Source organism: Physeter macrocephalus, chromosome 18, assembly GCF_002837175.3.
Source record: "Physeter macrocephalus isolate SW-GA chromosome 18, ASM283717v5, whole genome shotgun sequence".
Classification (NCBI taxonomy): Eukaryota; Metazoa; Chordata; class Mammalia; order Artiodactyla; family Physeteridae; genus Physeter; species Physeter macrocephalus.
The window spans coordinates 84,857,432-84,884,903 of record NC_041231.1 but is presented as its reverse complement, the minus strand read 5'-3'; the positions used below and the strand labels follow the sequence as shown (position 1 = coordinate 84,884,903).

At 52.0% G+C, this 27,472-nt stretch overlaps 3 protein-coding genes and 1 long non-coding RNA gene across 9 annotated transcripts in view; 2 read left to right on the top strand and 2 right to left on the bottom strand.

Moving 5' to 3' along the window:
- C2 (complement C2) overlaps positions 1-14,726 on the top strand; it is a 29,282-nt gene extending 14,556 nt beyond the window's left edge. For 2 of the 5 annotated variants that reach the window (XM_028479870.2, XM_028479871.2), the window contains 17 exons: positions 2,447-2,589; positions 2,751-2,960; positions 4,199-4,384; positions 6,212-6,385; positions 6,466-6,564; positions 6,758-6,891; positions 8,002-8,140; positions 8,756-8,896; positions 9,722-9,811; positions 12,303-12,443; positions 12,568-12,662; positions 12,759-12,870; positions 12,988-13,341; positions 13,483-13,574; positions 13,776-13,902; positions 14,073-14,122; positions 14,273-14,726. In XM_028479870.2, coding sequence (XP_028335671.1) covers positions 2,544-2,589; positions 2,751-2,960; positions 4,199-4,384; positions 6,212-6,385; positions 6,466-6,564; positions 6,758-6,891; positions 8,002-8,140; positions 8,756-8,896; positions 9,722-9,811; positions 12,303-12,443; positions 12,568-12,662; positions 12,759-12,870; positions 12,988-13,341; positions 13,483-13,574; positions 13,776-13,902; positions 14,073-14,122; positions 14,273-14,449 — 2,367 coding nt within the window. In that variant the 5' untranslated portion in view covers positions 2,447-2,543 and the 3' untranslated portion in view covers positions 14,450-14,726. Of the gene's footprint in view, positions 1-2,198; positions 2,590-2,750; positions 2,961-4,198; positions 4,385-6,211; positions 6,386-6,465; positions 6,565-6,757; positions 6,892-8,001; positions 8,141-8,755; positions 8,897-9,721; positions 9,812-12,302; positions 12,444-12,567; positions 12,663-12,758; positions 12,871-12,987; positions 13,342-13,482; positions 13,575-13,775; positions 13,903-14,072; positions 14,123-14,272 lie in introns of those variants that run through there. The other 3 variants (XM_028479872.1, XM_007110095.3, XM_028479873.2) reach the window with 3 other exon arrangements.
- LOC114484335 (uncharacterized) lies at positions 3,057-12,826 on the bottom strand. The gene is made up of 9 exons (XR_003677081.2): positions 12,745-12,826; positions 12,513-12,592; positions 11,169-12,339; positions 10,907-10,947; positions 10,056-10,277; positions 9,324-9,487; positions 6,799-6,879; positions 6,187-6,325; positions 3,057-3,759 (listed from the first exon to the last, which is right to left on the bottom strand). It is a non-coding gene; the product is annotated as an uncharacterized lncRNA (long non-coding RNA).
- Positions 14,727-15,092: 366 nt separating the features above from the next.
- Positions 15,093-21,435, top strand: CFB (complement factor B). The gene is made up of 18 exons (XM_007110094.3): positions 15,093-15,512; positions 15,609-15,842; positions 16,255-16,440; positions 16,585-16,758; positions 16,979-17,080; positions 17,192-17,328; positions 17,633-17,771; positions 18,091-18,222; positions 18,503-18,604; positions 18,695-18,832; positions 19,344-19,441; positions 19,574-19,691; positions 19,913-20,066; positions 20,175-20,251; positions 20,458-20,570; positions 20,671-20,803; positions 20,884-20,933; positions 21,235-21,435. Exons 1-18 carry the CDS (start codon positions 15,449-15,451, stop codon positions 21,379-21,381), a joined length of 2,298 nt encoding a protein of 765 aa, XP_007110156.1. The 5' UTR covers positions 15,093-15,448; the 3' UTR covers positions 21,382-21,435.
- Positions 21,436-21,437: 2 nt separating this feature from the next.
- On the bottom strand, positions 21,438-27,454 carry NELFE (negative elongation factor complex member E). Of its 2 annotated transcripts, XM_007110093.4 has the most exons (11): positions 27,325-27,454; positions 26,806-26,888; positions 25,364-25,433; positions 25,117-25,262; positions 24,581-24,655; positions 24,420-24,457; positions 23,927-24,234; positions 23,661-23,805; positions 23,447-23,501; positions 23,096-23,198; positions 21,438-21,750 (listed from the first exon to the last, which is right to left on the bottom strand). In XM_007110093.4, exons 2-11 carry the CDS (start codon positions 26,878-26,880, stop codon positions 21,653-21,655), a joined length of 1,113 nt encoding a protein of 370 aa, XP_007110155.1. In that variant the 5' UTR covers positions 26,881-26,888; positions 27,325-27,454; the 3' UTR covers positions 21,438-21,652. The 2 variants fall into 2 exon arrangements, with proteins under 2 accessions (XP_007110155.1, XP_007110154.1); XM_007110092.3 differs by lacking the exon at positions 23,447-23,501.
- Positions 27,455-27,472: the final 18 nt, after the last annotated feature.

The window sequence follows — 27,472 nt, the reverse complement described above, 5'->3', positions numbered from 1 at the left end:
GGGGGGAGGGAGGGAGGGGGGGAGGGAGAGAGAGAGAGAGAGAGAGAGAGAGAGAGAGAGAGAGACAGGAAAGGAGGAAAGGAGAGAGGAAGAAAGGGAGGGAGAGAAATCTCTCTGGTATCTCTTAAAGGACACTTAGCCTGTTAGATCAGGACCCCACCCTTATGACCTCATTTAAGGTTAATTACCCCTTTACAGGCTGTGCTATCTCCAAATATAGTCACATTGGGGGTTAGGTGTTCAACATACAAATTTGGGGGGGATACAATTCAGTCTGTAGCAGCAGCTTTAAGAGGCACCCAAAATTCAGCGGTTTAAGTATTCAGTCAGGTGAGGATTCATTATGTCCTGATGACAACCCCCCAATCTTGGTTGCCATAGTGCCTTGCAAAATATGGCCATAAATCTCTGCTATTCTTGTGTGCATGCCTCTTTGCAATGTGACTTTGCCACTCCTCCCATCAAGAGGTAGTTTCCCGTACCCTTAAATCTGGGCTGTGACCAATAGGACATGGTGGAAGTGATGTCATGTGACTTCTGAGGACAGGCCTCAAGAGACCTTGCAGTGTATGCTTTGGATTTCTTAGAATGCTGTCCTGAGACTGCCATGCTGTGAGGGGCTATGGGTGATAGACCATGGGTCCTCCTGTTCCCACTGAACTCAGCCCTCATCTGACTGTAGCTGCATGGGTAAGCCCAGCCCAGAACTGCCTGGCCAACCCACAGAATCATGAGAAAGAATATATCATTTTTTTAAGCCCCTAATTTTGGGGTGGTATTTTTTTTCCCTACAGCAGTGGTAATGCAGTGGATTAAAACAACAAAGGTTTATTTTTTTGCTCACATTGCATATCTGCTGAGGGTCAGCAAAGATTCTGCTTTTGGTGTCACCCAGGGCTGATAGAGCAGCCACCATCTCAAACGTGCCATAAAGAGGGAAAGAGAGCACGAGCAAGACTGCACTGGCTCATAAAGCTTCCATCTAGAAGTAGTCCATGTCACTCACAGTCACATTTCATTGGCCAAAGCAAGTGGATGGGGAAGTTCAAACCTACTATGTGATTGAAAGGAGATGAAGCCAGAACGTCTCTAATACTCACCACTCTGAAGGTAGTTTATTTCTGTCTTGTAAAAATCCAAGCAGGTGGGCAGGGCTGGTATGACATCAACACAGTGTCAGGGACCCAGGCTCCTCTGTCTCTTTGCTCTGTCATCCCCAGGATATTGCTCTTGAGTCACCATCAGATTTATATTCCAGCCCATGGGAGTGTGTGTGGGGGGAAGTTACTTTACTTACCTTACTTGTAAGTAACACACATCAGTTCTACTCACATTCTATTGGCCAGAGTCTTGTCACCTGGCCATTAGCTGCAAAGGAAGCTGGAAAATGTAGTCTTTAGCTGGGTGACTGTGTGTTCTGCTAAACATCTCTTACTGTAGAAGGAGGGAGAACAGATACTGGGTGCAGGGGAGGCACCAGCAGCTCAGTCGCAGCGGCAGCTTTGGGACCCCCAACACCAGGGGTGTCATGGTCTTCCTGCATTCAGTCGATTCTGTCCAAGGAACTGACTTTGTGTATGTTCACTTTGTGTATGTGAGTTTCTGAGAAGTTATTTGTAAGTCAAAAGAGTTTTCATAAACTTAACTGATCACTTCAGAGACGTTTCAACTTCATCTTTGATTGATCTTATTTACTTACACCCCACATTGTTTGACAAATATTAAAGAGACTTCTGTGGGATGGGGAGGCTAACACACTAGCTTAGAGTTTCTTTGCTTGCTGCATTTCATACAAAAGGCAAGTTGTAATTTAAAGGCACATCCCAAATCCAAAAATACTTTCATTCCTTTGAATAACCAACCCCAGATTTATTTATTTTATAAGTTGGGGATTTTATCTACTTGACTTCCTGTAAAAACATTCTCAATATTTTTCCAGTCTCTAAAACTAAGTGTTGATTTAATTTTTCTCCCTAGATTCTCTCTGAGGAAGGACTGCAGGGAAGAAAAAGATGGCAAACCCTCCTAAGTATCAAGAATTTCTAAGAATTTCTAGTTTAATCCCTTGGGGGTTTATGTTCAAGAAGACAGTACTACTCTAGACTCTGAGGAAGTAAAATCCACTTGGGAAAACCCAAAAGAAAACTGAAACTTTACTTAAATAAAACGTTTTGCAATATCTCAGTTGGTTTGCGGGTTTGTGTGCTTTAGACTCTTCATGGAAGAGCATGCGTGCTCTTGTGTCTGTGAGACGGTGGAAGTGGGGAGCAGTGTGCAGAGCCTGTGGTGCAGATCAACTGACCCTATGGATGTGTCAGGATTAGGGAGACAGACCGGAAGTGTCACGCCCTCAGCTCAGTCCCCAATCCCTGGTTATTTTTTCTCCTAACGAGAGAACATCCCCCCTACCTTCTGCCACTGCCTAGTTTTCTTTCTCTGGCAGCAGATGAAGCAGCTGCTGAGCCAGCTCTGGTTTTCGGGAAGTCAGATGACCTTTTCCCTCTCCCGGCTCTCTGCCTCTCTGCGCTCCTAAGGTAGACACCATGGACCCACTGATGGCCGTCCTTTGCCTGCTGCCCCTGTACCCAGGTAGGAGAAGGGGAGGGGGGATGCTGGGGTCCTGTGGGGCAAGGCCAGTGCTACCTAGATTGAGTTTCCATGTGTGAAATGGACAGTCTCTTCTGCTTTCCTTTTCTTATTCGTGCCTTCCTTCTTTTCTCCATTTCTGTGTCGTGTCCCCATGCCCACAGGCCTCGCTACGACCACTCCCTCCTGCCCTCAGAACGTGAATATCTCTGGGGGCACTTTCACCCTCAGCAACGGCTGGGCCCCTGGGAGTATCCTCACGTACTCCTGCCCCCTGGGCCTTTACCCATACCCGGTGGTGACAAGCCTGTGCAAGAGCAACGGACGGTGGCATTTCCCGAGATCCACCCAGCGGACAAAGGCGGTCTGCAAACGTGAGGCTCCCCGCCAGCGGCCACCCCAGGACTTCTATTTAGTCTACTCAGGGTGGGGCTTAATATGACTAGATGGGGTGGCAAAGCTTCTTTTCCACAGGGCTTTTCAAAATAGTGGGAAAATGTCAACTGCCCAATAGCAAGGCATCGGAGGCAGGCTCTGATGTAGATCGTGGGGTACCAAAGCCAGGGATGATTTTTTTTTAATTAATTAATTTATTTATTTATTTTTGACTGAGTTGGGTCTTAGTTGCTGCGCGCGGGCTTTCTCTAGTTGCGGCGAGCGGGGGCTGCTCTTCGTTTTGGTGCGCGGGCTTCTCACTGCGGTAGCTTGTTGCGGAGCACGGGCTCTAGGTGCACGGGCTTCAGTAGTTGTGGCATGCGGGCTCAGTAGTTGTAGCTCGCGGGCTCTAGAGCACAGGCTCAGTGGTTGTGCACAGGCTTAGTTGCTCTGTGGCATGTGGGATCTCCCCAGACCAGGGGTGGAACACATGTCCCCTGCATTGGCGGGCGGAATCTTTTTTTTTAAAAATAAATTTATTTATTTATTTATGGCTGCATTGGGTCTTAGTTGCTGCACGCGGGCTTTTCTCTAGTTGCAGCAAGCAGGGTCTACTCTTCTTTGTGGTGCGCGGGCTTCTCATTGCAGTGGCTTCTCTTGTGGCAGAGCACAGGTTATAGGCACACGGGCTTCAGTAGTTGCGGCTCATGGGCTCCAGAGCGCAGGCTCAGTAGTTGTGACGCACGGGCTTAGTTGCTCTGTGGTATCTTCCCGGACCAGGGCTTGAACCCGTGTCCCCTGCATTGGCAGGCGGATTCTTAACCACTGCGCCACCAGGGAAACCCAGGGATGATTTTTAGAATACTGAACAATTAACTGCACAGTACTGACCATTCGGGATGGATGCTGAATGGTCCTGGCATCCTCTGTTGTACCAGGAGTCACCCCTCTAGTTATCCACTCATGGGATGTCTGAGGACCCCAGGGGAGGGGCTGGGGTGGACATGGCCCTCAGGGGGCTGAGAGAAGTGGCTGTTTCTCAGTCTATTAGGTTGAACTGTGTGAAATTACCAATATTCAACCAACTGCCAAAAGTAGCAATTTCACGGGCATCAACCTAATATTTTGACAACCAGCTGGCTCTTCCCAAGCATCCAAGCTGAACTTCACCCAGTTGGTGTCCAGCCCAGGTGTTATCCCTCCATCCTTATATTCTCATGCCCTTCTCTCCCTCCAGCTGTTCGCTGTCCAGCCCCTGTTACCTTTGAGAACGGCGTATACACCCCACGGCTGGGGTCCCACCCTGTGGGCGGCAACCTGAGCTTCGAGTGTGAGGATGGCTTCACACTGCGGGGCTCGCCCGTGCGGCACTGTCGCCCCAATGGCATGTGGGATGGGGAGACAGCTGTGTGTGACAATGGCGGTGAGTGCCCTGACAGATGGCTGCATGGGGGCAGGGGTCTCCCAGGAGCCCTGGAACCAGATATGTGTGCAGGGAGCCTCTGTGGGGACAGGGGCCTGGTGTTTCTGGTGTCAAAATCATATTCCTAGATTTTGGTCAGTTGAGGTCTAAAATCACACATCTCTGGCCTGTGGGGATCCTGGCTCAAGGAAGTTTGGTGCTACGCTTCAGATCCAACATAAAGGTTCCAAATACTCTGTCCAGCTTTTCCAAATGCCTCAAAGCCAGATTGGTATTTGGGCGCCCTGGGCTATTGTAGGGAAGATATGATGAAGGGAATCAAGTGTTGCACTTAGGTGCCTTGCCTCAGGAGCAAGTTTGGGTTCCAAGCCCGGCTCTGATTTTGACAGCCTTTGGACAGGTTATTTAACCTCTCTGTGCCTCAGTTCTCACATCTGTAAAATGGGGATGGTAAGAGTACTGACTGCATGGGGTTGCCGTGTGGATCAAGTGAGTTGCATCTGGAACAGCACCTGGAGTGTGCTAAGCGCCACATATACTTTTGTCATGGTCATTACTGCCCCTGTGAAAGATCGGGGGGCTCTGCTTGACAGAAGTGGGGTTCCTGGGATTCCCTGGAGCCACATTTGCCTGTGGGCTTTGGAAGCTTCCTGGATCACAGTTCTAAATACATAATACAGAAGGTTCAGAGTCCACGAGATGGCAGGACCATACCCTCACCTCGTGCCCAGCTGTTGGCTCCCTATTTACGTCCTTGATTCTTTGACAATAGCCATTTATTCAAACATAAATATAATTCATTTGAAAATTGAGGTTTAAACTACCTAAAGCGTACAAATCTTAAGTATTCAGCTTGATGAACTTTTATACCCACAAGTATCCTTTTACGTGTATCCACCTACGTAATCACCACCCAAGACGGAGGGTCCATTATCTCAGGAGGTTCCCTCCTGTCCCCTCCCACAAGGTAACCACTCTTCGGATTTCTGTCTCCACAGATTCGTTTAGCTTATTCTTACACCTCATAGAAGTGGAATCATACAGAATGTGCTCTTTTGCATCTGTCTTCCTTTCTTCAGCATTCTGCCTGTGAGATGTATCCATGTTTTCCTGTGTATCAGCAGTTTGTTATTTTTTATTGCTTTGTAGTTCCGTTACATATTACAGTTTATCTATGCATTCTCCTGTTGATTGGGCATTTGGGTTATTTCCAGTTTTGGGTTATTATAAGTAAAACTCTATGAACATCCTTATGTGTGATTGGGTGCACTAGACACATTTCTCTTGAGCATATTATCTAGGAGTGGAATTACTGGGTCACATGTTGGCATATGTTTTCTTTCAGAGGAGGCTGCAAACAGCTTCCTGATTGACACTCCAGCAATGTAACAGTTCTGGTCGTCCCACATTGTCTCTGACACTTGGAATTATCCATCTTTTTAGTTTTAGCCGTTCTGGTGGGTGTGTAGTGTTGTCTTATTGTTTGCAGATATTCTCTGTGGAGGGGTAGGGCTCCTTCCCTGAGGAAGCCAGCATCTTCCCTGAGGCTCTGGGACGGATACAGGCAGAGTCCCTGGCTTGGGATTGGTATGCTTTAGCTGGCAACTGGGCCACTGAGTTCTAAATCTTTTTCCCTACCTCAGGTTTTCTATCCACACACCTGGGAAGCACAGCTGTGGTGTCTCCCAAGGGAGAGGCCAAGGGACCCTCAGAGGCTCTGAGGGTCTGTAGAGGAGGAAGAGGCTGGCGGGAGAGGGTGTGTCAGCAGCACCCAGAGGCTGAGGAGGCGGGTCCCTGCTCACCTCCATCTTCCTTTGTTCCTCACAGCCAGCCACTGCCCCAACCCGGGCACTGCCGCGGGCACAGTGCGGACGGGGTCTCGCTTCGGCCTTGGGGACAAGGTCAGCTACCGCTGCGCCTCGAATCTGGTGCTGACGGGGTCTGTGGAGCGAGAGTGCCAGGATGATGGGGTCTGGAGCGGGATGGAGCCCATCTGCCGCCGTGAGTAGCTGCTCTGACCCTCCTGAGACTCCTGGGCCCCCACCCCTGGCCGCAGCTGACCCCGGTGGCTCTCCCAACAGAGCCCTACTCTTACGACTTTCCCGAGGATGTGGCCCCTGCCCTGGGCACCTCCTTGTCCCACCTACTTGGAACCACCAACCCCACCCAGAAGAAGAAAGGTGAGTGCTTGAAGTGAGGGTGGCAGGGTGCTGGGCGGGAGCAGGGGAGGGGCAAGCTTCCGAGGGGCCAGGAGCCTCCGGTGGGCTCAGCGGGGCTGAGCTGACTGGAGGGGAGGTAGAGGGGCCTGATTGCCTTGGCAAGAGTGTGGGTAGGAGGTGGAGTCTGAATCTTCCCCTTCCACATTTCTTCCAGGAAACGTGGGCCGCAAAATACAAATCCAGCGCTCCGGTCACCTGAACCTCTACGTGCTCCTGGACGCATCTCAGAGTGTGGAGGAAGAGGATTTTGAAATCTTCAAGAAGAGCGCCTCCCACCTGGTGGACAGGGTCAGGAAATAGGAGCTCGCACATACCAGCAGCCTTCCTGCACTCACAGTCTCTGTCTCTTTCCCTTCCTCAGAATCCCACTCACAGCCCACCTCCTCCAAGAAGTCTTCCCAGATTACACACATGCCATGCGGGAATCACGGATTTAATTTAGAGGATCCTATTTTTCATTCCACAAACACTGTTGGGGTAGCTACTCTATGTCAGGCACTGTTCTGGGTGTGGGGGGACCCCAAAGATGAACAAGGCTGAGACCCCACTTTCCAGGAATTCATCATCTAGAACAGTGGTCTTCACAGAGGGGTACCCAAAATAATCCTCTGGCGTGTGGCAGGAAAATACTGGTATCCATGGTGAATGATTGTAATTTAACTTAAATTAAGAACTTAATATTTAACAATTTCCTTTTAAAATTTCAATATTTTCTATATGTTTTAAAATGTGTATAATATATTTAAATAGTGATACACTTTATAAGTATGAGTATGCTTTATAAATACATATACCTATATTGAGGTACATGCTCAGAATGTTTAGACTGACGAGGTGCATGAACAGAAGAGTTTGGAAACACTTGGTTCAGATTCCTTGCCAGGACTTTGCTTGGTAGTTATGCTTTTCACGATAGTTTGTGTAGGTATATGTTTTCCCTCCCAGCTACGTTTGAAAGAAGGCAGCTTTGGGGCTCCTTAGTGTCTCTCTTAAGACGTAAAGTTAAGTAACTCACTAAGCCGTGAGGCTGCAAAACTCGACAGACAGGTGCCGATATGTTTGAATTCTACCTCCACCTCTTACCAGTGGTGTGATCTGGGGCAAGGTAAACAAGCCTCAGCTTCCTCATCTATATAATAGGGACCATCACGACCCTTCACAGCATTGAGGTGAGGATTAAATGAAGAGCGAGCCAGTCAAAGAGAGGAGAGGACCAACAGATGTCACTTTCCTAGCTTCTTCAAGCAACCGTTTGCCAGGAAGGGACTCTCCAAGGGCCTTGCATCTGTCAGTCTCTGTCCAGGCTCTCTGCCTCCTCCAGGGCCTTTTGCTGGCTCCCTTACCAACTCCCCTTTGGTTTGGGAGCCTTTCACACTACCTCTCACTTGCCCTTCACAGATCTTCAGCTTTGAGGTCAAGGTTAGTGTCGCCATCATCACTTTTGCATCAAAACCCAAAGTCATCATGTCTATCCTGGACAACAAATCTGGGGATGTGACTGAAGTGGCCCAGAGTCTGGAAAACACCCTCTATAAAGGTATGATGTCATCAAATGAAGGTGAGGGAAGTGGGGGCAGGGGATGAGCTGTCTGTGCCTGCAGAGACACTGGACACGTTTGAGAGAGAGTGCGGCTTCTTGGTGGCACTCAAGTCCCAGGGCTCTGGGACTGAGGTTCCTCAGGTGGGGTGGCTTCCAAGTCAGGTTCATGGTCGGGGAGTCCCAGCTCCTACCAACTCCGGGTCTCCTCGCACGTGCTACATGTCCAAATGCATCATGCAGGTCTTTGGCTCCTCCCTGATGCCAGAACCACGTGGTCTGGTTTTCATAGTCTCCTCATGTCATTAGGAAACTACCTGGGTGGTAGGTGGCAGATGGCTGAAACAACCCACTTTCTTTGGAAACCCCATCTTTGAATCTTGGGACTTCAGGATGGCCTTTAGTGGGGTTATGCAATGAGCATTTCTAAAGGGAAAGGCTTTTAATGTCTGAACGGGCAATGATGCCAAATCTCTAACTGGCTATCAAAAGTCTGTGTTTATCAAACCTATTGATAAATGCATTTCCAGTGTTTGGGGAAAATGGAGTGATTGCCTTCTCCCAGGTGGTAGGCGGGAAGTTTCTAAGAGAGTTTTTCGTCTTCACATATTCCAGACCATGAAAATGGAACCGGGACCAACATCCACGAGGCCCTAAATTCTGTCTATATCATGATGAATAACCAAATGCAACGGCTCGGTATGAACACGGCGGCCTGGCAGGAAATCCGACATGTCATCATCCTTCTGACAGATGGTAGGTATCGTCGTCTCTGTGAGTGAGTCTGGCATAGTGGAAGGAGCAGCAATGTGGGGTCAGAGACCTGCATTCTGTTCTCCCCCTGCCACTTCGGGCCTTGGTTTCTTATTTATAAAGTTGAAATAGTGTCGATGATGATGGTAAGGACAACCACAACAGTTATTGATAATGGAAGCTTCCCTCCTTTCCGTACACAGTTTTGTTGTTGTTGTTTATTTTTAAAAATTTTTTTGGCCGCGCCGCATGGCATGTGGGATCTTAGTTCCCTGATCAGGGATTGAACCCTCGCCCCCTGCAGTGGAAGCGCGGAGTCTTAACCACTGGTCTGCCAGGCAAGTCCCCTTACACAGTTTTTAATGCAGAGCAATTTAAATACTTTGTGTAAAAGTGCTCTATGATTATAAGTGTTAATTATTGTTATTACCTGGGAGGTCACATAGAGGGAGCTGGATGGGGAGGCGTGGCTCTGGACCAGTGATGTCGAGGTCCACCGATGGAAGGGCAGACTGGCTAGTGGATCTGGGCTCTGCCATTTCTCTCTTGATTTTGTCCAAATTACATGGCTCCTCTAGAGATCAGACTTCTTGTCTGTAAAATGAGTAGACCCACACTTACTGGGGCTTCATGAGAATCAAATGAGATAGAGTGTAGGATGCCCCTGGCCCAGTGCTAAAGAACTTCAGTAGATAATGTATCTTGAAACTCGGGTAGGGAGTGTAGGTGTTGAGGTTCCCAGGATGAGTGCTTCCCCTCTCCTCCAGGGCTGGGGGGGAATCATGATACATCACCCAGATGGACAATTCTTTTCCTTCCTTGCTCTAGGAAAGTCCAACATGGGCGGCTCTCCCAAGGTGGCCGTTGACAAAATCAAGGAGGTCTTGAACATCAACCAGAAGAGGAAAGACTATCTGGGTGAGCCTCCGCCCCCGCCCCATCTGTGCTGCCCTGCAGGGGGCCCAGGGCCCACAGCCAGGGGTTCTAGCATCTTGGCTGTATTTCTATCGAGACCCCAGGCTGTGTTGTTCTGTATGAAGGCAGCCGAGTGTCACACTGAAGAGTAGTCAAACTGCCCGTAGTTTCAAGCTTGGGTTCAGCTTTGATTGGCTGTGGCCACGGGTTGTTTCTTTACTTGTAAGGATATAGTACAAGGACCTACCTCACTGGCCGATAAGGGCAAATGCTCAAACATTGCCTGGCACAGACAAACACAGTGTGCGGTGGCGGCCACCACCATCGTCCTCGTCGTTGTTTTCATTCACCGTCTTTTATGTTCCACAAACCTCGCCAGGAAGAAAAGGCCTGGATTCCTTATAGGGACCGTTCCTGGCCTTTCTTCCCTTAGCAGTGCAGATAACTAAGGCTCTGGCAGTTGCAGTCTCTGAAAGAACAGTTCCTCTAATTCAGACTAAACAAAAATTGCACTGACCTTTGACCAGAAAAGAACTTCAAAGAGAAATGCTCCGGATAAGGGAGCGCAGTTGGTTTTGAGGCCCCAAGTTTTACTTTCCCCCGGGTCCTCTCATTTCTGTTCATGCCACCCACTTCACCTGCCCCTTAGAGGTAAGCGTATTCCTCTTGAAAACCCTGGCCTAAGGAAGGCAAAACACAAACTCCACTCCCTAACTCCTTAGCATCACTGGGCCAGAGTTAAATGCTTGAACACACCTCATGAAAAAGAGGCAGGAACTGCAGGGAAATAGAGAAAACACGTGGGGCGTGATAACTGTCCAGTTCCCAGCATAACTGCAAAAAAGGCCCATGAGGGGTACAAAGGGTGGGAGAAGACCAGACTCTATGGTCCACCCCAGGGCAGTTCTGACTGGCACCCACGCTGGCTCAGAGGCTGCTGTGGATGGCTGTGTGGGCCCAGGTTCTCCTGCGGGAAGAGATGGCTCCAGGGCCCTCTCCTAGAGCCGACATTTTGCAGAGGAAGACCAGATCTGAAGTTTTGCCTCCATGCTACATCATGAGTTCTTTTTATTCATTTAGTCATTTGAAAGTACTCACTGAGAGCCTCTCCTGGGCCAGGCATCACTCTAAGAATACAGCTGTAAACAAAACAGAGGAAAATGCCTGTTACATGGGGATGTCATTCTGGAAGGGGGCAATATATTAGTTTCCTAGGGCTGTGGCAACAAATTATACAAATTTGGGTGGCATGTAACAACAGATATTTATTCTCTCATGTTCGGGAGGCCAGAAGTCCAAAATCAAGGTATCAGCAGGGCTATGCTCCCTCTGGAGGCTCTAGGGAAGACTCCTTCCTTACCATGTCCAGCTTCTGGTGGCCCCAGGCACTCTTTGGCTTGTCGTAGGATCACTCAATCTTTTTTTTAAAAATAAATTTATTTGTTTTATTTATTTTTGGCCGCATTGGGTCTTCCTTGCTGCGCGCGGGCTTTCTCTAGTTGCGGTGAGCGGGGGCTACTCTTTGTTGCGGTGCGCGGGCTTCTCCTTGTGGTGGCTTCTCTTGTTGTGGAGCACGGGCTCTAGGCACACGGGCTCAGTAGATGTGGCACACGGGCTTAGTTGCTCCGCAGCATGTGGGATCTTCCCAGACCAGGGCTCGCACCCGTGTCCCTTGCATAGGCAGGCGGATTCTTAAACACAGCACCACCAGGGAAGTCCTGGATCACTCAATCTTTGCCTCTGTCTTCACATCACCTTCTTTCCTGAGTGTCTCTCTGTTGTTTTTGGTTTTCTCTGGTTTTGGTTTTCTCATGGTTTTCTCTCTCTCTGTGTTTGTGTCCAGATTCCTCTATTGTTATAAAGGCATCAGATTATCGCCCCTCCCCACCCCCGCCTCCATCCAGCGTGACCTCATTTTAACTGATTATATCCACAAAGACACTATATCCAAACAAGGGCATATTCACAGGTCCTGGGGGTTAGGACTTGAACATATCTTTTGGAGAGACACAATTCTACCCACACTAGGCATTAAACAAAATAAAAAAGGAAACCATATGGCACGGTAGATAATGACACGTGCTAAGGTATAAAATGAAGCAGGGAAAGATTCGAAGTGTCTGGGGCATTGCAGTTTTACACAAGGAGGCCAGGGAAGGTCTCCCTGAGATGGTGACATTTGAGTCAAAACTTAAAAAGGTAAGAAAGTGAGGCATGTAGAAGTCTGGGAGGAGGGGTGAACCAGGCAGAGACACAGTTCATGCAAAGGCCCTGAGGTGGGAGTGGGCCTGTCCATTTGAGGAACATCAAGGAGGCCATGTGGCTGGAAGAGAGTGAAGGGGGAGGAGTGGTAGGAAATGAGGTAGGTAGTGGGGGGAGGGAGGGGGATCCCGCTCATGTAGGGCTTTGTAGGACGCAGCGAGTTCAAAATTACAGTCTTCTGTCACGGGGTAGCCCCTCAGCCACAAGATTCTGGTGATTTCCTCCCCATCAGACATCTATGCCATCGGCGTGGGCAACCTGGATGTGGACTGGAGAGAACTGAATGAGCTGGGGTCCAAGAAGGATGGCGAGAGGCATGCCTTCATTCTGAAGGACGTGAAGGCTCTGAGCCAGGTCTTTGAGCACTTGCTGGGTGAGTGTGCTTCGCCCTCTCCAGAGCGGTGTGGCCCGTGTGGAGACGGCCAAGGGTCCACGCTGGCACCTGCTTGCAGCGCCCCTCGCCAGCCTCCTTCACCATCTGCTCCTCACGCCCACAGATGTCTCCCAGCTCACGGACACCATCTGTGGGGTAGGGAACATGTCTGCCAATGCCTCTGCCCAGGAGAGGACACCCTGGCATGTCACTATTAAGGTACCAGGAAGGAGGGATGGGGCTTGGATCCCAGAGGTGACAGCGGCCGTGAGCCAGAGACACAGCAGTCCCTGAAGATCACCTGTTCCCCTGCAGCCCAAGAACCAGGAGACCTGCCGAGGGGCCCTCATCTCGGACCAGTGGGTCCTGACAGCCGCTCACTGCCTCCGCAACACCGAGGACCAGTCCCTGTGGAGGGTCAGCGTGGGTAAGGAAGGGCCTGCACCCGCTTCCCGACCCCGTGGGCAGAGCTCCCACCCCTTGTCCCTAGCCTCTGGCCCCTTCAGCAGCCCTGGTCCAGCCTAATCTGCCACATGGTTTCCAGGGGATCCCAACTCCCAGTGGGGCAAAGAATTCCATATTGAGAAGGCGGTGATCTCCTCGAGGTTCAACGTCTTTGCCAAGAAGAATCAGGGAATCCCGGAGTTCTATGGCGATGACATCGCTCTGCTAAAGCTGGCCCAGAAAGTGAAGATGTCCACCCACGCCAGGTGCCGGAGTCTGGGATGGGAGGGTGCCCTCTGGGTGAGAAGTGCTCTGGGGAAGCGCTGGAGGAGGGGACACCAAGGATGGGCTTCTGTGACCCTTGTCCTTCTCCTCAGGCCCATCTGCCTTCCCTGCACGGTGGGGGCCAATCTGGCTCTGCGGAGACTTCCAGGCAGCACCTGCAGAGACCACGGTGAGCGCTGGGCTTAGGGTGCGTGAAGAACTGGGATGAGGGCTTGGGGGTTGATGGCGTGGGCTGTGCTGCAGTTCCCAGGTAGGGAGTCTGGATGCTGGGTAAAGGAACCAGCACTAACATCCTTTTCCTTGACTGTAGAGAGTGAACTTCTGAACAAATTGAGCATTCCTGCTCATTTCGTGGCTTTGAATGGGAACAAGCTGAACGTTAACCTCAAGACAGGGTCGGAGGTGAGGGTCTCGGGTCCAGTATGCTGTGGGGGGGATGGGATCCCCCTGTGGCAACTCCTGGAACATCTCTCTCCATCCCTTAGCTCTGACTGCTTTCTCCATCTGACTCCAAGTCACCCCTCCTCCAGGCCTAGCTGCACTGCCAGGTGTCCCCTGGGCCTGCTCACTCCATCCTTCTGTCCTATTCCACCCCTACTGCAGTGGACAAACTGTGTCAAGGTCGTCTCCCAAGACAAAACCACGTTCCCCAACTTGACAGATGTCAGAGAGGTGGTGACAGACCAGTTCCTATGCAGTGGGACGCAGGGGGATGACAGTCCCTGCAAGGGTGAGCCCCCCACCCACTTCTCACCCCCAGTCCCCACCCTGGAGTCTGGACTCCTGAGGGGAAGGCCACCTGTGTCCCTCTGGCCGGCCTGCATGCCAGGACACCGGTGCACCGCCCTGATGCAGTGATGAGAGTCAGGATGACAGTCTCTTGTCCCTCCTTTCTGGCAGGAGAATCTGGGGGAGCAGTTTTCCTTGAGCGGAGATTCAGGTTTTTTCAGGTGAGGAGAGAGGGGGGAAGCTCGCAGGACTCGAGTTACAGGATCTTGGCCTTGTGGAGGCGCGAGGCAGGCCTTTGAAGGAACAAAGGAGGTTGGGGCTTGGGGCTGGGACCGGGGCAGCGTCCCCACCCCAACCTCTCCTTCTTCCAGGTGGGCCTGGTGAGCTGGGGTCTCTACAACCCCTGTGGCAGCTCTGATAAGAACTCCCGCAAAAGCGCGCCCCGTGGCAGGGTCCCGCCACCACGAGATTTCCACATCAGTCTCTTCCACCTGCAGCCCTGGCTGAGACAGCACCTGGAGGGCGTCCTGAACTTTTTGCCCCTCTGATCATGGCCACTGAGCCCTTTGCTGTCCCGCCAGGAGCCGCCATCTCTCCCGTCTCCTACCACCAAACGTCCACCCTCAGCCTCCATGACCCATCCGCACGCCTTGCTCTGAGCGCATCCCTGCTTCCAGGATCCCGAAGCAGCGGCACATCCACGCTGGGGAACCCCTGGTGCTCCTGCCAGTGCAGACCCCACCCTCTGCTTTACTTGCCTCAGTCTCCTTCCACTCTCACAGGGAGTTACCTGGTTATGAAATTAATAAAAATCAATGATTTCCACATCTGTGTGTGCCTCTGCCTGGGGGCTGGCCTGCGGGGAGAGAGAGGCCAGAATGATTCCAGGAACGGCAAGAAGGCAGGTCAGAGACCCTGCTGGACAAACAATGGCTGGACTCTGCCCCATAACAGAGTCAGCAGGGGAGCCAGTGAGGGCCTTATATCTGGTCCCCAAGTGGGGGGGGGGGTCTGGGCTTGTTGGGGAGGAACTGGAGCTGAGAGGAGGTGTGGACAGGCAGAGTCCTGGACCTTGGGCAGCAAAAGGGGGGGTTTTGCAGTTTTTGTTTCCTTGATCGGCAGCTCAGTGGGGCCCTCCCGCTCGGACATTCCGGAGGGCCTTATATCTGGTCCCCAAGGGGGGGGGGGGGGTCTGGGCTTGTTGGGGAGGAACTGGAGCTGAGAGGAGGTGTGGACAGGCAGAGTCCTGGACCTTGGGCAGCAAAAGGGGGGGTTTTGCAGTTTTTGTTTCCTTGATCGGCAGCTCAGTGGGGCCCTCCCGCTCGGACATTCCGGAAAGTGATGTGGGTAGGGTGGGTGGAGCGAGCAGCAGGTGCCAGAACACAGATTGCATAAAAGGCTGGAGGCTGTGAGGGGCAGGGGAAGGGAGTGTGACCAGGCTCAGGTCTGGAGTTTCAGCTTGGACATCGAGCCAAGCAGACACGCAGCAGAAGCCGGGAGAGGCCATCCTGCCGCCAGCCCCAGTTTCTCTCCTGTCTTCCGTCACCATGGGGAGCAATTGCAGCCCCCAACTCTGCCTGGTACCCTTGATCCTGGGCCTCTTGTCTGGAGGTAAGTGAGGTCACAGCCCCCCTCCCCCCACCCCTGCTGCCCCCAGGATCCGTCCTTGGCCTTGTGAGGCTGGGCTTCACCAGCCTTTCTCTTTAGGTGTGAGCATGACGCCATTGCCTGAGGCCGGGTCCCAAAGCCCCTGCTCTCTGGAGGGAGTAGAGATCAAAGGTGGCTCCTTCCGGCTTCTCAGGGCGGGCCAGTCACTGGAGTACCTGTGTCCTTCTGGCTTCTACCCATACCCTGTGCAGATTCGTACCTGCAGATCCACGGGATCCTGGAGCACCCTGCAGACCCAAGACAAAAAGATTGTCAAGAGGGCCGAATGCAAAGGTTGGAGGGCAGTGAGGATGGCCATGGGCCAGCGGAGGGACGGAGCAGGTGGTGGCCAAGGTCCAGACTTGGATAAGATTAGACTTGTGTGGAGACCAGGCAGGCTGACAAGTTGGGCTGAGCAAGGGCTGGAGGTGGGAGGGGGGGGAGAACGAAGGGGAGCTAACCTTTCCTAAGCGTTTACCCCGTGTCAGGCGGCCCTGGCAGTCCAAAGAACACTCAGAAATGGGGAGGGGGGAGTGGCAGGATTCCCCATGGGTTGAGGTCCCCTCCAGGGATCAAGGGTAGTAGCTGATCCTGTAGGACCGAGAAGGTGCAGTTTCTCAGTGACAGGGTCCCTGAGACCAGGAGGGATATCCTAAAGGGCAGCCCTTCCGTCTCAGTAACTTCTACTTGTTCTCCTCCCCCAAAGCAATCCGCTGTCCCAGACCACAGGACTTTGAGAACGGGCAGTACTGGCCCCAGGCCGCCTACTACAATTTGAGTGACGAGATCTCTTTCAGCTGCTATGATGGTTACAATCTCCGGGGCTCTGCCAATCGCACCTGCCAAGCGACTGGTCGGTGGGATGGGGAAACGGCCATCTGCGATGATGGAGGTGAGAAGCATCCCCTTTTCCCACGACAGTACCTTCTTCCTGACCACCCTCAGCCTGAGGAACTGGCACCATAGCTCTTGTGCTCTACCTTGCCCTTCGGGCCTCAGGCTTTGGCCCTAACCTCCACATCTCATGCTTCTGCAGCGGGGTACTGCCTGAACCCGGGCATCCCCATTGGCACAAGGAAGGTGGGCAGCCAGTACCGCCTTGAAGACAGTGTCACCTACTACTGCAGCCGGGGGCTCACTCTACGTGGCTCCCAGCGGCGAACATGTCAGGAAGGTGGCTCTTGGAGTGGAACGGAGCCTTCTTGCCAAGGTGACCCTCGATCTGTACCCTCACGTCAGATCCTGCTCTCCCATCCTCACATCCCCACACCAGAGCACTGCCTTCTCCCCCTACTGCAACCCAGCTCCCTCCTCACTTCTAAACCTCCCCGAAGAACTTCTGAGCCCTTCCCACCCTGGAAACCCACCATCTCTCGTCACTGTGTCCCTGACCCTCCCAGACATTTGACCTGCTTTCTGACTTCTCCCAGACTCCTTTATGTACGACACCCCTGCAGAGGTGGCCGAAGCTTTCCTGTCTTCCCTGACAGAGACCATAGAAGGAGTTGATGCTGAGGATGGGCACAGCCCAGGTTTGAAGATAGAGAGGGGAGGCAGGGCAGGGAATTGGGGGTGGGGGGAGGATGGAGAAAGGGCAGGAGAACCATGCATCCTGGAGCCTGAGTGTCTCTGGTGGCACCCAGGGGAACAACAGAAGAGGAGGATTATCCTGGACCCCTCGGGCTCCATGAACATCTACCTGGTGCTGGATGGATCAGACAGCATTGGGTCCCGCAACTTCACAGGGGCCAAGAATTGTCTCAGCAACTTCATTGAGAAGGTGGGGCCCCCTCCCCCTGAATGTGGGGACCCTGAATGGACCTCACCGCCCTGCCAGGACTAGCTCCCTGATGCTCCCAGCCCCTCTGAGCCACAGGGTCCCAGAAAACCTCCAGGTCCTATTCTGTCTTCCTTTCCTTTTACTTGAAGCCGTTTCTTGATCTTTAACCCAGGCTCCTCCATGAACCCCAGGGTGATGAGTCTCTTACTATGTCCTTCCCTGTCTGTCCCATGAAAGCTGCCGAATTCTCCCAGCCATATATTCTACTTTCAATGCCATGACCCCTTGCTCCCCTCACCCACAGGTGGCAAGTTATGGGGTGAGGCCAAAATATGGTCTAGTGACATATGCCACAGACCCCAAAGTTTTGATCAGAGTGACTGACCCAAAGAGCAGCGATGCAGACTGGGTCACAGAGCAGCTCAACCAAATCAACTACGAAGGTCAGAAGTCAGGGAAGGGAATGGTGGGAGGTTCACTCTGGGGTCAGAGAGGTCCGAAGTTTCAGGAGTGCTGTGGGGAGGGCAGTGAGACAAGGAGGACCGCTTTTTAATCCATGGGTGGGCAGCAGGGTCACTGGAAAATGGGGGTTGGTGGGAACCCTTTGGAACTGAGATGGTCACTTTGTTGTCAAAGGGAAGTCAGTGGGGTGACAATTAACTCAAAAAGTTGACAGATGTGGATCTCAGCTGCTGCTAGGCCTCTGGGGTCAAGGATGCCTTGGAGGTCCAGGTGAGGTGATGATTTCTTCCCTTTCCACAGACCACAAGTTGAAGGCAGGGACTAACACCAAGAAGGCTCTCCTGGAAGTATACAACATGATGAGCAGGGAAGTGAACAACCTCCCTGAAGCCTGGAACCGCACCCGCCATGTCATCATCCTCATGACTGATGGTCAGGGACCTCCTCCTGCCTCTGACCACCCCCCACCCTCTCAAGCCAGCGTGTGGCCCTGAAGTCCACGTGTACCACTGGACTCATGGTTGGGGGTCTGAGCGCTGCCCTTTCCTGTGAACCTTTATGAGGAGGGACCCTTCTCTCCACCACCTCTCACGGCCATCTCCTCCCCAACCTGCTCACTCAGCCATCTGTGTCACTCCTTCTAGCCAGTGTATCTTCCTTGACCCTCTTCCTTCCTTGTCTCCCACCTTCATGGTCCTGGTCTCTCCTGCAGGCTTGCACAACATGGGTGGGGATCCAGTCTCTGTCATTCACGATATCCGGGACTTGCTGGACATTGGTAGAAATCGCAAAAACCCCAGGGAGGATTATCTGGGTGAGTTTTACTGCCTAGGACTCAGCACCTCACTTTCTTAGCTCCTGCCCCCCAGGGCCTGGACCCTCACGCTCCCTTTTCCTCTCTCAGACATCTATGTGTTCGGGGTTGGGCCTCTGGTGAACCAAGACAACATCAATGCTTTGGCTTCCAAGAAGGATAAAGAGCAACACGTGTTCAAACTGAAGGACATAGATAACCTGGAGGATGTTTTCATACAAATGCTTGGTAGGAAGACACCAGAAGGGCATAAGGAGATGGTCAGGAAACTCAGCTCTCCCCAGACCCGTCAAGGTCACTCATTCTTCCACCCCTCCTGAAGCCCTGGCAGTCTGGAAGTCCTTTCTCATTCCTCCTTCTCTACCTCCGTGTCACTATCCTTGCTTCCTGGTACTGCCCACTCCCTGATCTGAGAATCACAGAGTTCTGAACGATGCAGAGATCTTTCTTAAGTCCCTCGCTTTACAGATGTGGAAACTGGGGCCAAGAGAGGTCAAAGAATGGCAAGTTAGCAAGAGTTCGGCCTGAAAACATCCAGCTCTCTGATCTTTGTCCCCCGTTCTTTTCACGATACCACAGTGGTTCCCTGCCCTCAATGTAAGGAAACAAGTGCCCCTGCCTTCCCTTTCCTCCTATGGGCATCTGGTCCCCATAGACATGTAGGTGTCCCTCCCCAAAAGGCTGCTGCCATTTGGAAATGAAGTGTCCCAGCTTTCAGTACTATCTCCTTTCTTGCCAGATGAGACCCGGACTCTGGGTCTTTGTGGCATGGTTTGGGAGCACAAGAAAGGTACTGACTATCACAAGCAACCATGGCAGGCCAAGATCTCAGTCACTGTGAGTGCAGAGTCCTGGTGGCGGGGACTTATGGGAGGGGAGGTCAGGGCGAAAGGAAGGTCGGGGGAAGGGCAAAGTGTTCATCGATGGTGTTGTGAAAGCCGAGCTTTCCCTCTGCTGCTCTCTTCCCAGCGTCCTTCAAAGGGACATGAGAGCTGTATGGGTGCTGTGGTGTCTGAGTACTTTGTGCTGACAGCGGCACACTGTTTCACCGTGGATGACGAGAAACACTCAATCAAGGTCAGCATGGGTAAGGATGCAACCAATCAATCCTGAGCTTCAGCCATGCCCTCTGGGCAGTACCTCCCACTCTCTTCAAGAAGCCACACTCCACCTGACCTCAACGCAGCCCCTTCCCTTGCACGCTGGACCAGTTAGGGATGGGGGAGACTTGAGTTAGGGATGACATGGAGGCAGGAGACTGCCTACAGAGAAGTGTGTGGTCTAGAGGTACCCACTCTCCTACTTCAGGAGGGAAGAAGCAGGAGTGGGAGATAGAAGAAGTCCTATTTCACCCAAACTACGACCTCAATGCGAAAAAAGCAAAAGGTATTCCTGAATTTTATGACTATGATGTGGCCCTGATCAAGCTCAAGAAGAAGCTCAAGTATGATGACACCATCAGGTGAGCCATCTGGATTCCCAAAGAGAAAAGGCTGGGAAAGGTAGGGCTGGAAGACTGGGGCAGGTCCAGGGTTCACCATCCCTGAATTTCCCCGTCTCTCCTCAACAGGCCCATTTGTCTCCCCTGCACTGAGGGATCGAATCAAGCTTTGAGGCTTCCACAGTCAACCACGTGCCGGCAACAGAGTAAGACATAATAAGGGAGAGTAGCATAAAGGTGAGGTTCCGAGAGACAAGGGAGGCATGAGAGGGAGCTGCAGGAAGAGCAGGTGATGCCCAGCCCAGTCTCTAGCTCACAGGAAGAGGTGGAGGAATATTTGCTGAGTGACAGAGGACAAGGACCATGGGGGAAGGGAGAGTGCTGAAATGACCCAGTCCGTCCATTCGTCCAGTGCAAGAGCTGCTCCCAGCAAAGGATATCAAAGCTCTGTTTGTGTCTGAGCTGTTTAAGGAACGTAAGAAGACACTGACTCGGAAGGAGGTCTACATCAAGAATGGGGAAAAGGTGAGGAATGTGGGATCCTGAGGTCCTTTAAGCCCCAATTCTTTCTAAGCAAGCTCTGTTCATCACTCCTCTCTTGCGTGTATCCCCACCTCCCCTACAGAAAACCGGCTGTGAGAGAGATGCTCTACGTGCCATAGGCTATGACAAAGTCAAGGACGTCTCTGAGGTAGTCACCCCCAGGTTCCTCTGCACCGGAGGGGTGGCTCCCTATGCTGACCCCAACACTTGCAAAGGTGAGAGAAGGCTCTTTGCTTGTGATCTAAGTTCCTGAGGCCCAAGAGTCTTTTCCCCTACAGCTTCTCCCTCCCTGTAGGTGATTCTGGTGGTCCCCTGATTATTCACAAGAAGAGTCGCTTCATTCAAGTGAGTTTCCCCTTTCCTCTCTGTGGGGAGATGCCAAGTGGTCAGCATGGCCCCCAAAGCAGGAAAGCTCACTGCACGTGGCTGGAAAGGGGAGGGTGGAGCCTGCCTCACCTTTGGACTTCTCCTTGAACCGGCCAACTTGGGGCTGTGTGTCTGATCTGTGTGCCAGGGGATAGGACTGAGCTGGGCCCCTAGTCTAATCCTCCCAGGTCAGCTCAGATGCTGCTGGGAGTAGCTGCACTCCCTGGGATTAGGAAGGAATTCTACCAAATGGATCCTGGGACCCCCTCGCCCTCTTCAGGTTGGTGTGATCAGCTGGGGCGTTGTGGATGTCTGCAAGCGGCAGCAACAGGTACCTGCTTACGCCCGAGACTTTCACATCAACCTCTACCAAGTGCTGCCCTGGCTCAAGGAAAAACTCCAAGATGAGGATCTGGGTTTTCTATAAGGGGTTTCCTGTTGGAAACGGGCATGAGATCAAATTAAAACAACTACGACAACACCTGTGTTCAAGATCCTTTTGGGGTAAAGGAGTGGGGAGCGTGCACTGACCATGTTGTTACAACTGAGATCAAATCTAACAGCCGTTTGTAAAGGCTCAACCCCAATCCCAAGTGCTGAAAAACCAGAGGCTGAGGGAGATGTGTGAGCTTCCACCTCAGTGTTTTACTGAGACCAGCGTTGGGGCAGATGAGGCACACGGAATCCAGCTCCACTCCCTAGAAGCCGTCCACAAGGTTTTCCTTATAGACGTCATCACTGTAGACAATCTGGGTCCTCTTGTCCCGGTGGCAACCCTTAGGGCTATTCTGGACAGCTAGGGAGGGAGGAGAGTATTCATTAAGGTCTGAAGGAGAGCACGGATGAGACCGGAGGCCCAGAGTTTGACCACCTCAACTCTAGCCTCTGGCCCTTGGATGCCCAGTTTCCATGCTGCCCTCTGGTGGCCGGGATGGCCTTTCTATTAATACCTTTAGCCCCCTTAGGCCAGCGGTTACCAACCCGTGGCCCCAGCAAAAAAGAGTGTACACTGTTATCATGGCACATGCAAATACCGTAATGAGTGTTTTGTTCTTAGAAAAACTCCGAATGTTATTGTTGAGACGTGTGAATAATGTTAACCCACAACTTTCAGTCAGTACACCAAAAATTAAAAAATTAGAAAATCTCTATAGTCCTTTGTTAACGTGCTGGTCCTTTTTGGTTCCTTCTCGTACAGAGGGCCACTCTTGCCCTGAACTCCCTTGTGCCCACTCCTTTACACGAAAATCTATTTCAGGTAAAACGGGTTATTCACTCCATCAGGAGAACTCATTCTGGGTGTAGCTTTGGCCCTCAGCATTCTCCCTCGAGCCGTCCCTTCCCCTTCCTCTTTCCTCCCTACCCCTGGTGTGTCCCTCTCTTCACCCCACCTCCAAGGAGCCCATCCTTGCCACTCTGGGGCTAGAGAGAACCCCCCATACAAGCCCCCATTCTCTTGGAGCTTTGTATCTTGACTCTGCTGATCACTTCCTCTTTCTCAAGGCTTGTATCCTTTGGCTGCGATGACCCAGGCCCCTCGGGTGCCGCTCCCGGCCCCACGACCTCTCCTTCTGTCTCCTCTGCAGCATCCTCAACTTCGGCCTAACAGGTCAGGATGGCTGGGGACGTGTGGGGCATGAGGAACACAGCCCAGCTTCCCACCATATCCTCTGACTATTCCTCAAGCCCAGTCCCGGTTCATTTTCTCTTGAAATTCAGTCTTCCCTGCCAACACTATCGTTTTGCAGCTACCCCGTGATACAGATGACTCTAGTCTATATTTTCATGCCTTATCTCATACCTGAGTTCCATATCCCTAATTTCAAAGGCTTATTTTATAAAACCAACTATACTGCATCTCAAAACGAATAAGGCCGCATGAGATGCTCACCTCCTTCACCAACCTCTGTCACTTCCACTTTTTCCCCGTTCCAGTCAGTGCCTTGGCAATTGTTTTCAATACTTTTCTCTCCTTCTCCTACTTCTAACTGACAGAAGGCCTGATGATTCTCCTTCCAATCCCCACAGCTGCCACACAAATCCAGACCTCTATCACCTCTACAGAACCCAGGGGCATGCAGGGGAACAAAAAAGGGTGAGCTGTAGGGGACAGAATGAGAGAGGAAGAATCCCATTCTTACCCAGGGAGCCCCAGACAGACTTGCCAGTGGCAGCGTCCAGCATGGGCTGTTTTCGGGCAATGCTGACTTTGAGCTGTACGGACTCCACTTGGGTCCCGTTGAGCTGGGGCAGAAGAGGGGAGGGGGCAGAGGATGGGGGGAAACATTATAGACAAACCAAAGGAGAATTTCCAGGAGTTGCCATCCTAGGAACAGACTAAGTAGGGACTTGAGAATGCAAGGTTTCCTGCGTAAATAGGGAGAGACCGTCTCTGTCAAGAGGAAATGACTTCCTCCTGGCTCCCAGTATTTTAGAAAGAAAATATAAGGACGGCAGGAGGGATGGGAAGAACAGATCTGGGAAGTCCCAACCTCAGCAACGGCCTGATCTGCTGACTCCATCTTTTCATAGGTGACGAAGGCACAGCTGGGATGAGAAAACACAGGGTCAGTAGAGGGCCTATGGGCTCCTCGGGACCCAATCAAACCCAGTGTTATAGGCTGTGGAGACAGGCTAGCTTCCTCCCTCGGGTCTCATACCCCAGGTCCTCCAAGGACTCTCATCCTGCCCCACTGTCATCCTTACTTTCGGGGTGGGTCCATGGAGAGGTCAATGATGTTTCCAAAGGGAGAGAAGGCCCCACGGAGGAGGGTGGGCGTCATGTCTTCTCCATACACATAAAGAGTGTTCCCCTTCCGAGGGGCCCGGCGTTCAGGGAACGAGTCCGACCCTACAGGATAGAAATCAGTAACGAGACATAGTCTAGCTCCCCTCCACTTTAAGAGTCCACTTGAGTAGGACCCACCTAAACCTTATCTGAAGTCACTTTCCCACCAGCCAAGATCACTCACTGCGGAAAGGGCCCTCTCGGTCCCGGTCCCTGTCCCGGTCTCGGTCCCGGTCCCTGTCCCGGTCTCGGTCCCGGTCTCTGTCCCGCTCCCGGTCTCGGTCTCGATCCCGTTCCCGGTCTCTGTCCCGGTTCCGCTCACGGCTGCGGTCCCGGCTGCGGCTTCGGGGAGGGGAGGCTGAGGAGCGGGCGCCACCACGTTCTTCATAGCCCCAGTCAAAGCTGCGAGGGGGGGCATCACCAGCGCCTGGACCCTCTGCCTCTTCTCCATCTGGCCCCAGTTCCCGAAGCCGATCACTGGAAGACACAAAGCTGGGGAGAGGTGGACAGTGAGGATCAAAGGGGGCCTCTACCTTGTCTTCCCAGAGCCTGGGGAGACTCAACAATCCCTCTGCAGCCCCTGCTCCTCCCACTCCAGTCCCAAACCTCCTAAGGACCCAGGCAATCCCCCCGCCCCCGCCCCCCGCCAATGGGACCCAGTCCTATCTTTCTCTAACCTCTCATACAGAGATTTCCTCTGTGGACGTCTAGACGACTGAAAAGGAAACCAAGGACAGTTAAGATGAGTCCGAGATGCTGGCACGTGGTCCCAAATATGTGGGTTTCTCATTTTTCTCAATCCCCAGCCCCTCAGAGACAGACAACTGGAAACCATTACCTCCTGCAGATCATCATCAGCAGATATGCTCCTCTGGAACGGTTGGAAAGTGGGGACTGGCCCCTTCTCAGGGTCCTGGGAAGACGGTAGAGACCCACCTCAGTGGGGGAGCAGGAGGCTGCCTAACCACGGGACAGAAGGAGTTCCTCTTCCTGGCTCCCCTGGCCTATCTTTTTTTTTTTCGTTTATTTGCTTTCACATAAAAGATTTAATACACACTTAAAGCAGTTAGTTTACTTAAAGATGTCTTAAACCTGATGACCTTCTCAGCCTGTTCAACTCCTCAGAGCAACACAATCCAGGAGCTCTACTACGTGATGGATTAGAGTCACAGAATGCGTAAAACGGAGGAGAATCTAGGAGTCATCCAGTTCCTTCATTTTACAGATAAGAAACCTGAAGCTCAGAACGGTATAGCAACTTGCCCATGATTAAACTGGCGTTACTTTCCCCCTAAACTTACCTCCGTTCCATCCAACAGAAGGATGCCCTCTGAAGTCAAGGAGTCCCTCAACAATCTTTCTGCCTGTGCTCACCTTTAACTTCCCCTCTAGGGTCCGAGAACGTTTGAAGCCTGAGTTCTTGGTCTCAGCCTTGATGGCACTGATGGCTCCTGACTTCACCAGCTGCTTTGCCTGCTCTGTTGCCGTGGCTGTGTCCACCACAGGCTGCTCTGACAGTGCTGGAGTGGCGAGGGAAAGAGGCATTATGTTGGCCAGGCTGTGACAGAGGTCAGCCCGCGCTGCTCACTTCCAGTCTCTCCCCGCTTCCCCTGTCACTCACAGCGTTTGACACCGCCTTGGCTGGCTGTGCTGCTGCTGCTTTGCTTCTTCAGAGCCAGCAATGCCTTTTTCTGGGAACAAGAGTGAGAAGAGAGGAGTTGGTGAGGGCCAATCCCTGGCCAGGTCCTCTCCCAAGGCCCCTGGGCGCATCACTCCGGGGACACCTTTCTGAGAGAAAATGCAAATGGTGCCCCTGGAGTGGTACATTGAGGCTGCCCTGCCTCTTACATAGTCTCCCATAGTCCCCCCCCCCCCATCTACAAAGCCAGCCATACCTAATCTATCCAAACCATGGCCTCCAGAGGCTTTCCACAGTCTCATGTTTTTCAAGTTGAAAACAAGGCATTCAATCATAGACCAGAGCCCCCGGATATAAGCTGCAATTAAGTATAAGCCTCCGTGCCTTCTTAGGGACTTCATCCATCCACCCCTATATGTTTAATAAGAACACACCATTGCTTTGAAACAGGGATATGCACAAGTATGAGACATAGATCCTCCCCTCAAGAAGCTTACAGTCTGAGAAATAAGATGACCAGTTTGAATTTTCAAGACTGATCATAAGTGCAGATTGTAGCTGAGAGCAAGTGAGATTTTTCTGATGCCAAATGGTTATAAAACTGGGTCCTGGATACAACCTGCATAACACAGACTGAGAGGAAAGGGCATTTTAGACAAAGAAAACAGGGTGGCAAAGATGCAAAGATAAGAAAGCTTTGGGAATGCATGTTTTGGGGTCAAGGAATAGTTCTATAGAAAGGGATGCCTGATTAAGGCTTTGTTTTACAGACAATGTGAAACCACTAGGTTTTGAGAAAAAGAAGGACAGTGTTTTGTGTTTTCAATGCACCATTTTAATAGGAGTGAAGAAGTCTGTCCAAGAAAAGAAACTTGTTGAGAGACCATTACGACAGGCTAGGTGAGCATCAGCAAAGACCTGATCTAGGGAATACACAGGAAAAAGTAAACGGAAGAAATTACTTCAAGGGAAGAATCAAGACTTGGCAAATGTTTGGCTACGCAAACTGAGCAGAAGACAGAAATAAGATTTTCATTCCAAACACATAGGAGAAGTAAATGTCATCAGCCCTATTTGGAAGACCAAGTTTAGAACAGACAAGATGATAGCTTCAATTTTGGATATGTGAAAGTTATCAGTAAAACACTAGATGGAACTGGATAAACCAAGCTTGGGATAGCCAGCTCTTAGGTGGTACTAAAAGCCATGGGAAAGGAAGACAACTCCTTGGCAGACTGAATAGTAAAGAGAGAAAAGAAAGTACACACTTGAGAAAGTCCATTCCTGAAGCTACACTGAGAGGTGGTATATCTCCAGGTATGAGCTAGCTGAATCCCCACCCCCGCATCCCCTCACACTCACCCCAGGTGTTCTCAGTGTAGAGTCTTTGAAAGTTTGGGTCATACCCGCACACACTCCCTCACCTTTTTCTTGAGTTTGTTGAATTTCTTCTGCAGAGCCTCCTCCTCCTCGCTCAGTCCGGGGGGTATCACCAACATGGTGGCTCCTGGTTCAGGGGCAGGGCCCAAGACATCTTTCTCCACTGTCACCGCCCAGGGTTCACACGCCGTGCACACTGACCCCAGCCCCACCCCTCCAGGCCTGCCTACTCCTGTCTTCTGCCTCTCCCTACCCCTTGCTTAAACCAGGCTGCCGTCCAAACCCCCGCTCGTCGGGATCAACCAGCATTCCCTTCTCTCTTCAGGAATCACGGATACCAGCGCCTAGGGGCACCACGTGGCCCAGGAAGGGAGAAATACCCCCTCCGTCGCCAAGACGATGGCACCAGACCCCCCAACCTCGCTGGGGTTAGTATGGCAATCGCGGGGTCCGAAAAGCAGAGAAGGCAGTGGAACCCGCGCAGCGCTTTCAGAATAACCAAAGGGGCTAGAAGACAGAAGGAGCTCGGAAAAAAGGGACGAAGGCTGAGGAGAAGGCCTTACCTGAGGGGGCGGCAACCGGAGCCCCACGGTCTCGGGCGGCGCCCAAGCGGGCAGCGGATCGCGGGCTCGGAGCGATGACGTAGCGAAGGGCGGAGAACGCGGTAACCAAGGCGGCCCGCGGCGCACACACTTCCGCCCGGCATCCCAC

Excerpts from the sequence above, each read along its gene's own strand:
- CFB (XM_007110094.3), top strand. The coding sequence starts at position 15,449 with ATGGGGAGCAATTGCAGCCCCCAACTCTGCCTGGTACCCTTGATCCTG. Across the intron at positions 17,772-18,090 it reads CAACCAAATCAACTACGAAG|ACCACAAGTTGAAGGCAGGG; the intron begins GTCAGAAGTCAG and ends CCCTTTCCACAG. Across the intron at positions 18,223-18,502 it reads CATCATCCTCATGACTGATG|GCTTGCACAACATGGGTGGG; the intron begins GTCAGGGACCTC and ends TCTCTCCTGCAG.
- NELFE (XM_007110092.3), bottom strand. The coding sequence starts at position 26,880 with ATGTTGGTGATACCCCCCGGACTGAGCGAGGAGGAGGAGGCTCTGCAG. Across the intron at positions 24,235-24,419 it reads AGGAAATCTCTGTATGAGAG|CTTTGTGTCTTCCAGTGATC; the intron begins GTTAGAGAAAGA and ends ACCTCTCCCCAG. Across the intron at positions 23,199-23,660 it reads TCCATGGACCCACCCCGAAA|CTCAACGGGACCCAAGTGGA; the intron begins GTAAGGATGACA and ends CTTCTGCCCCAG.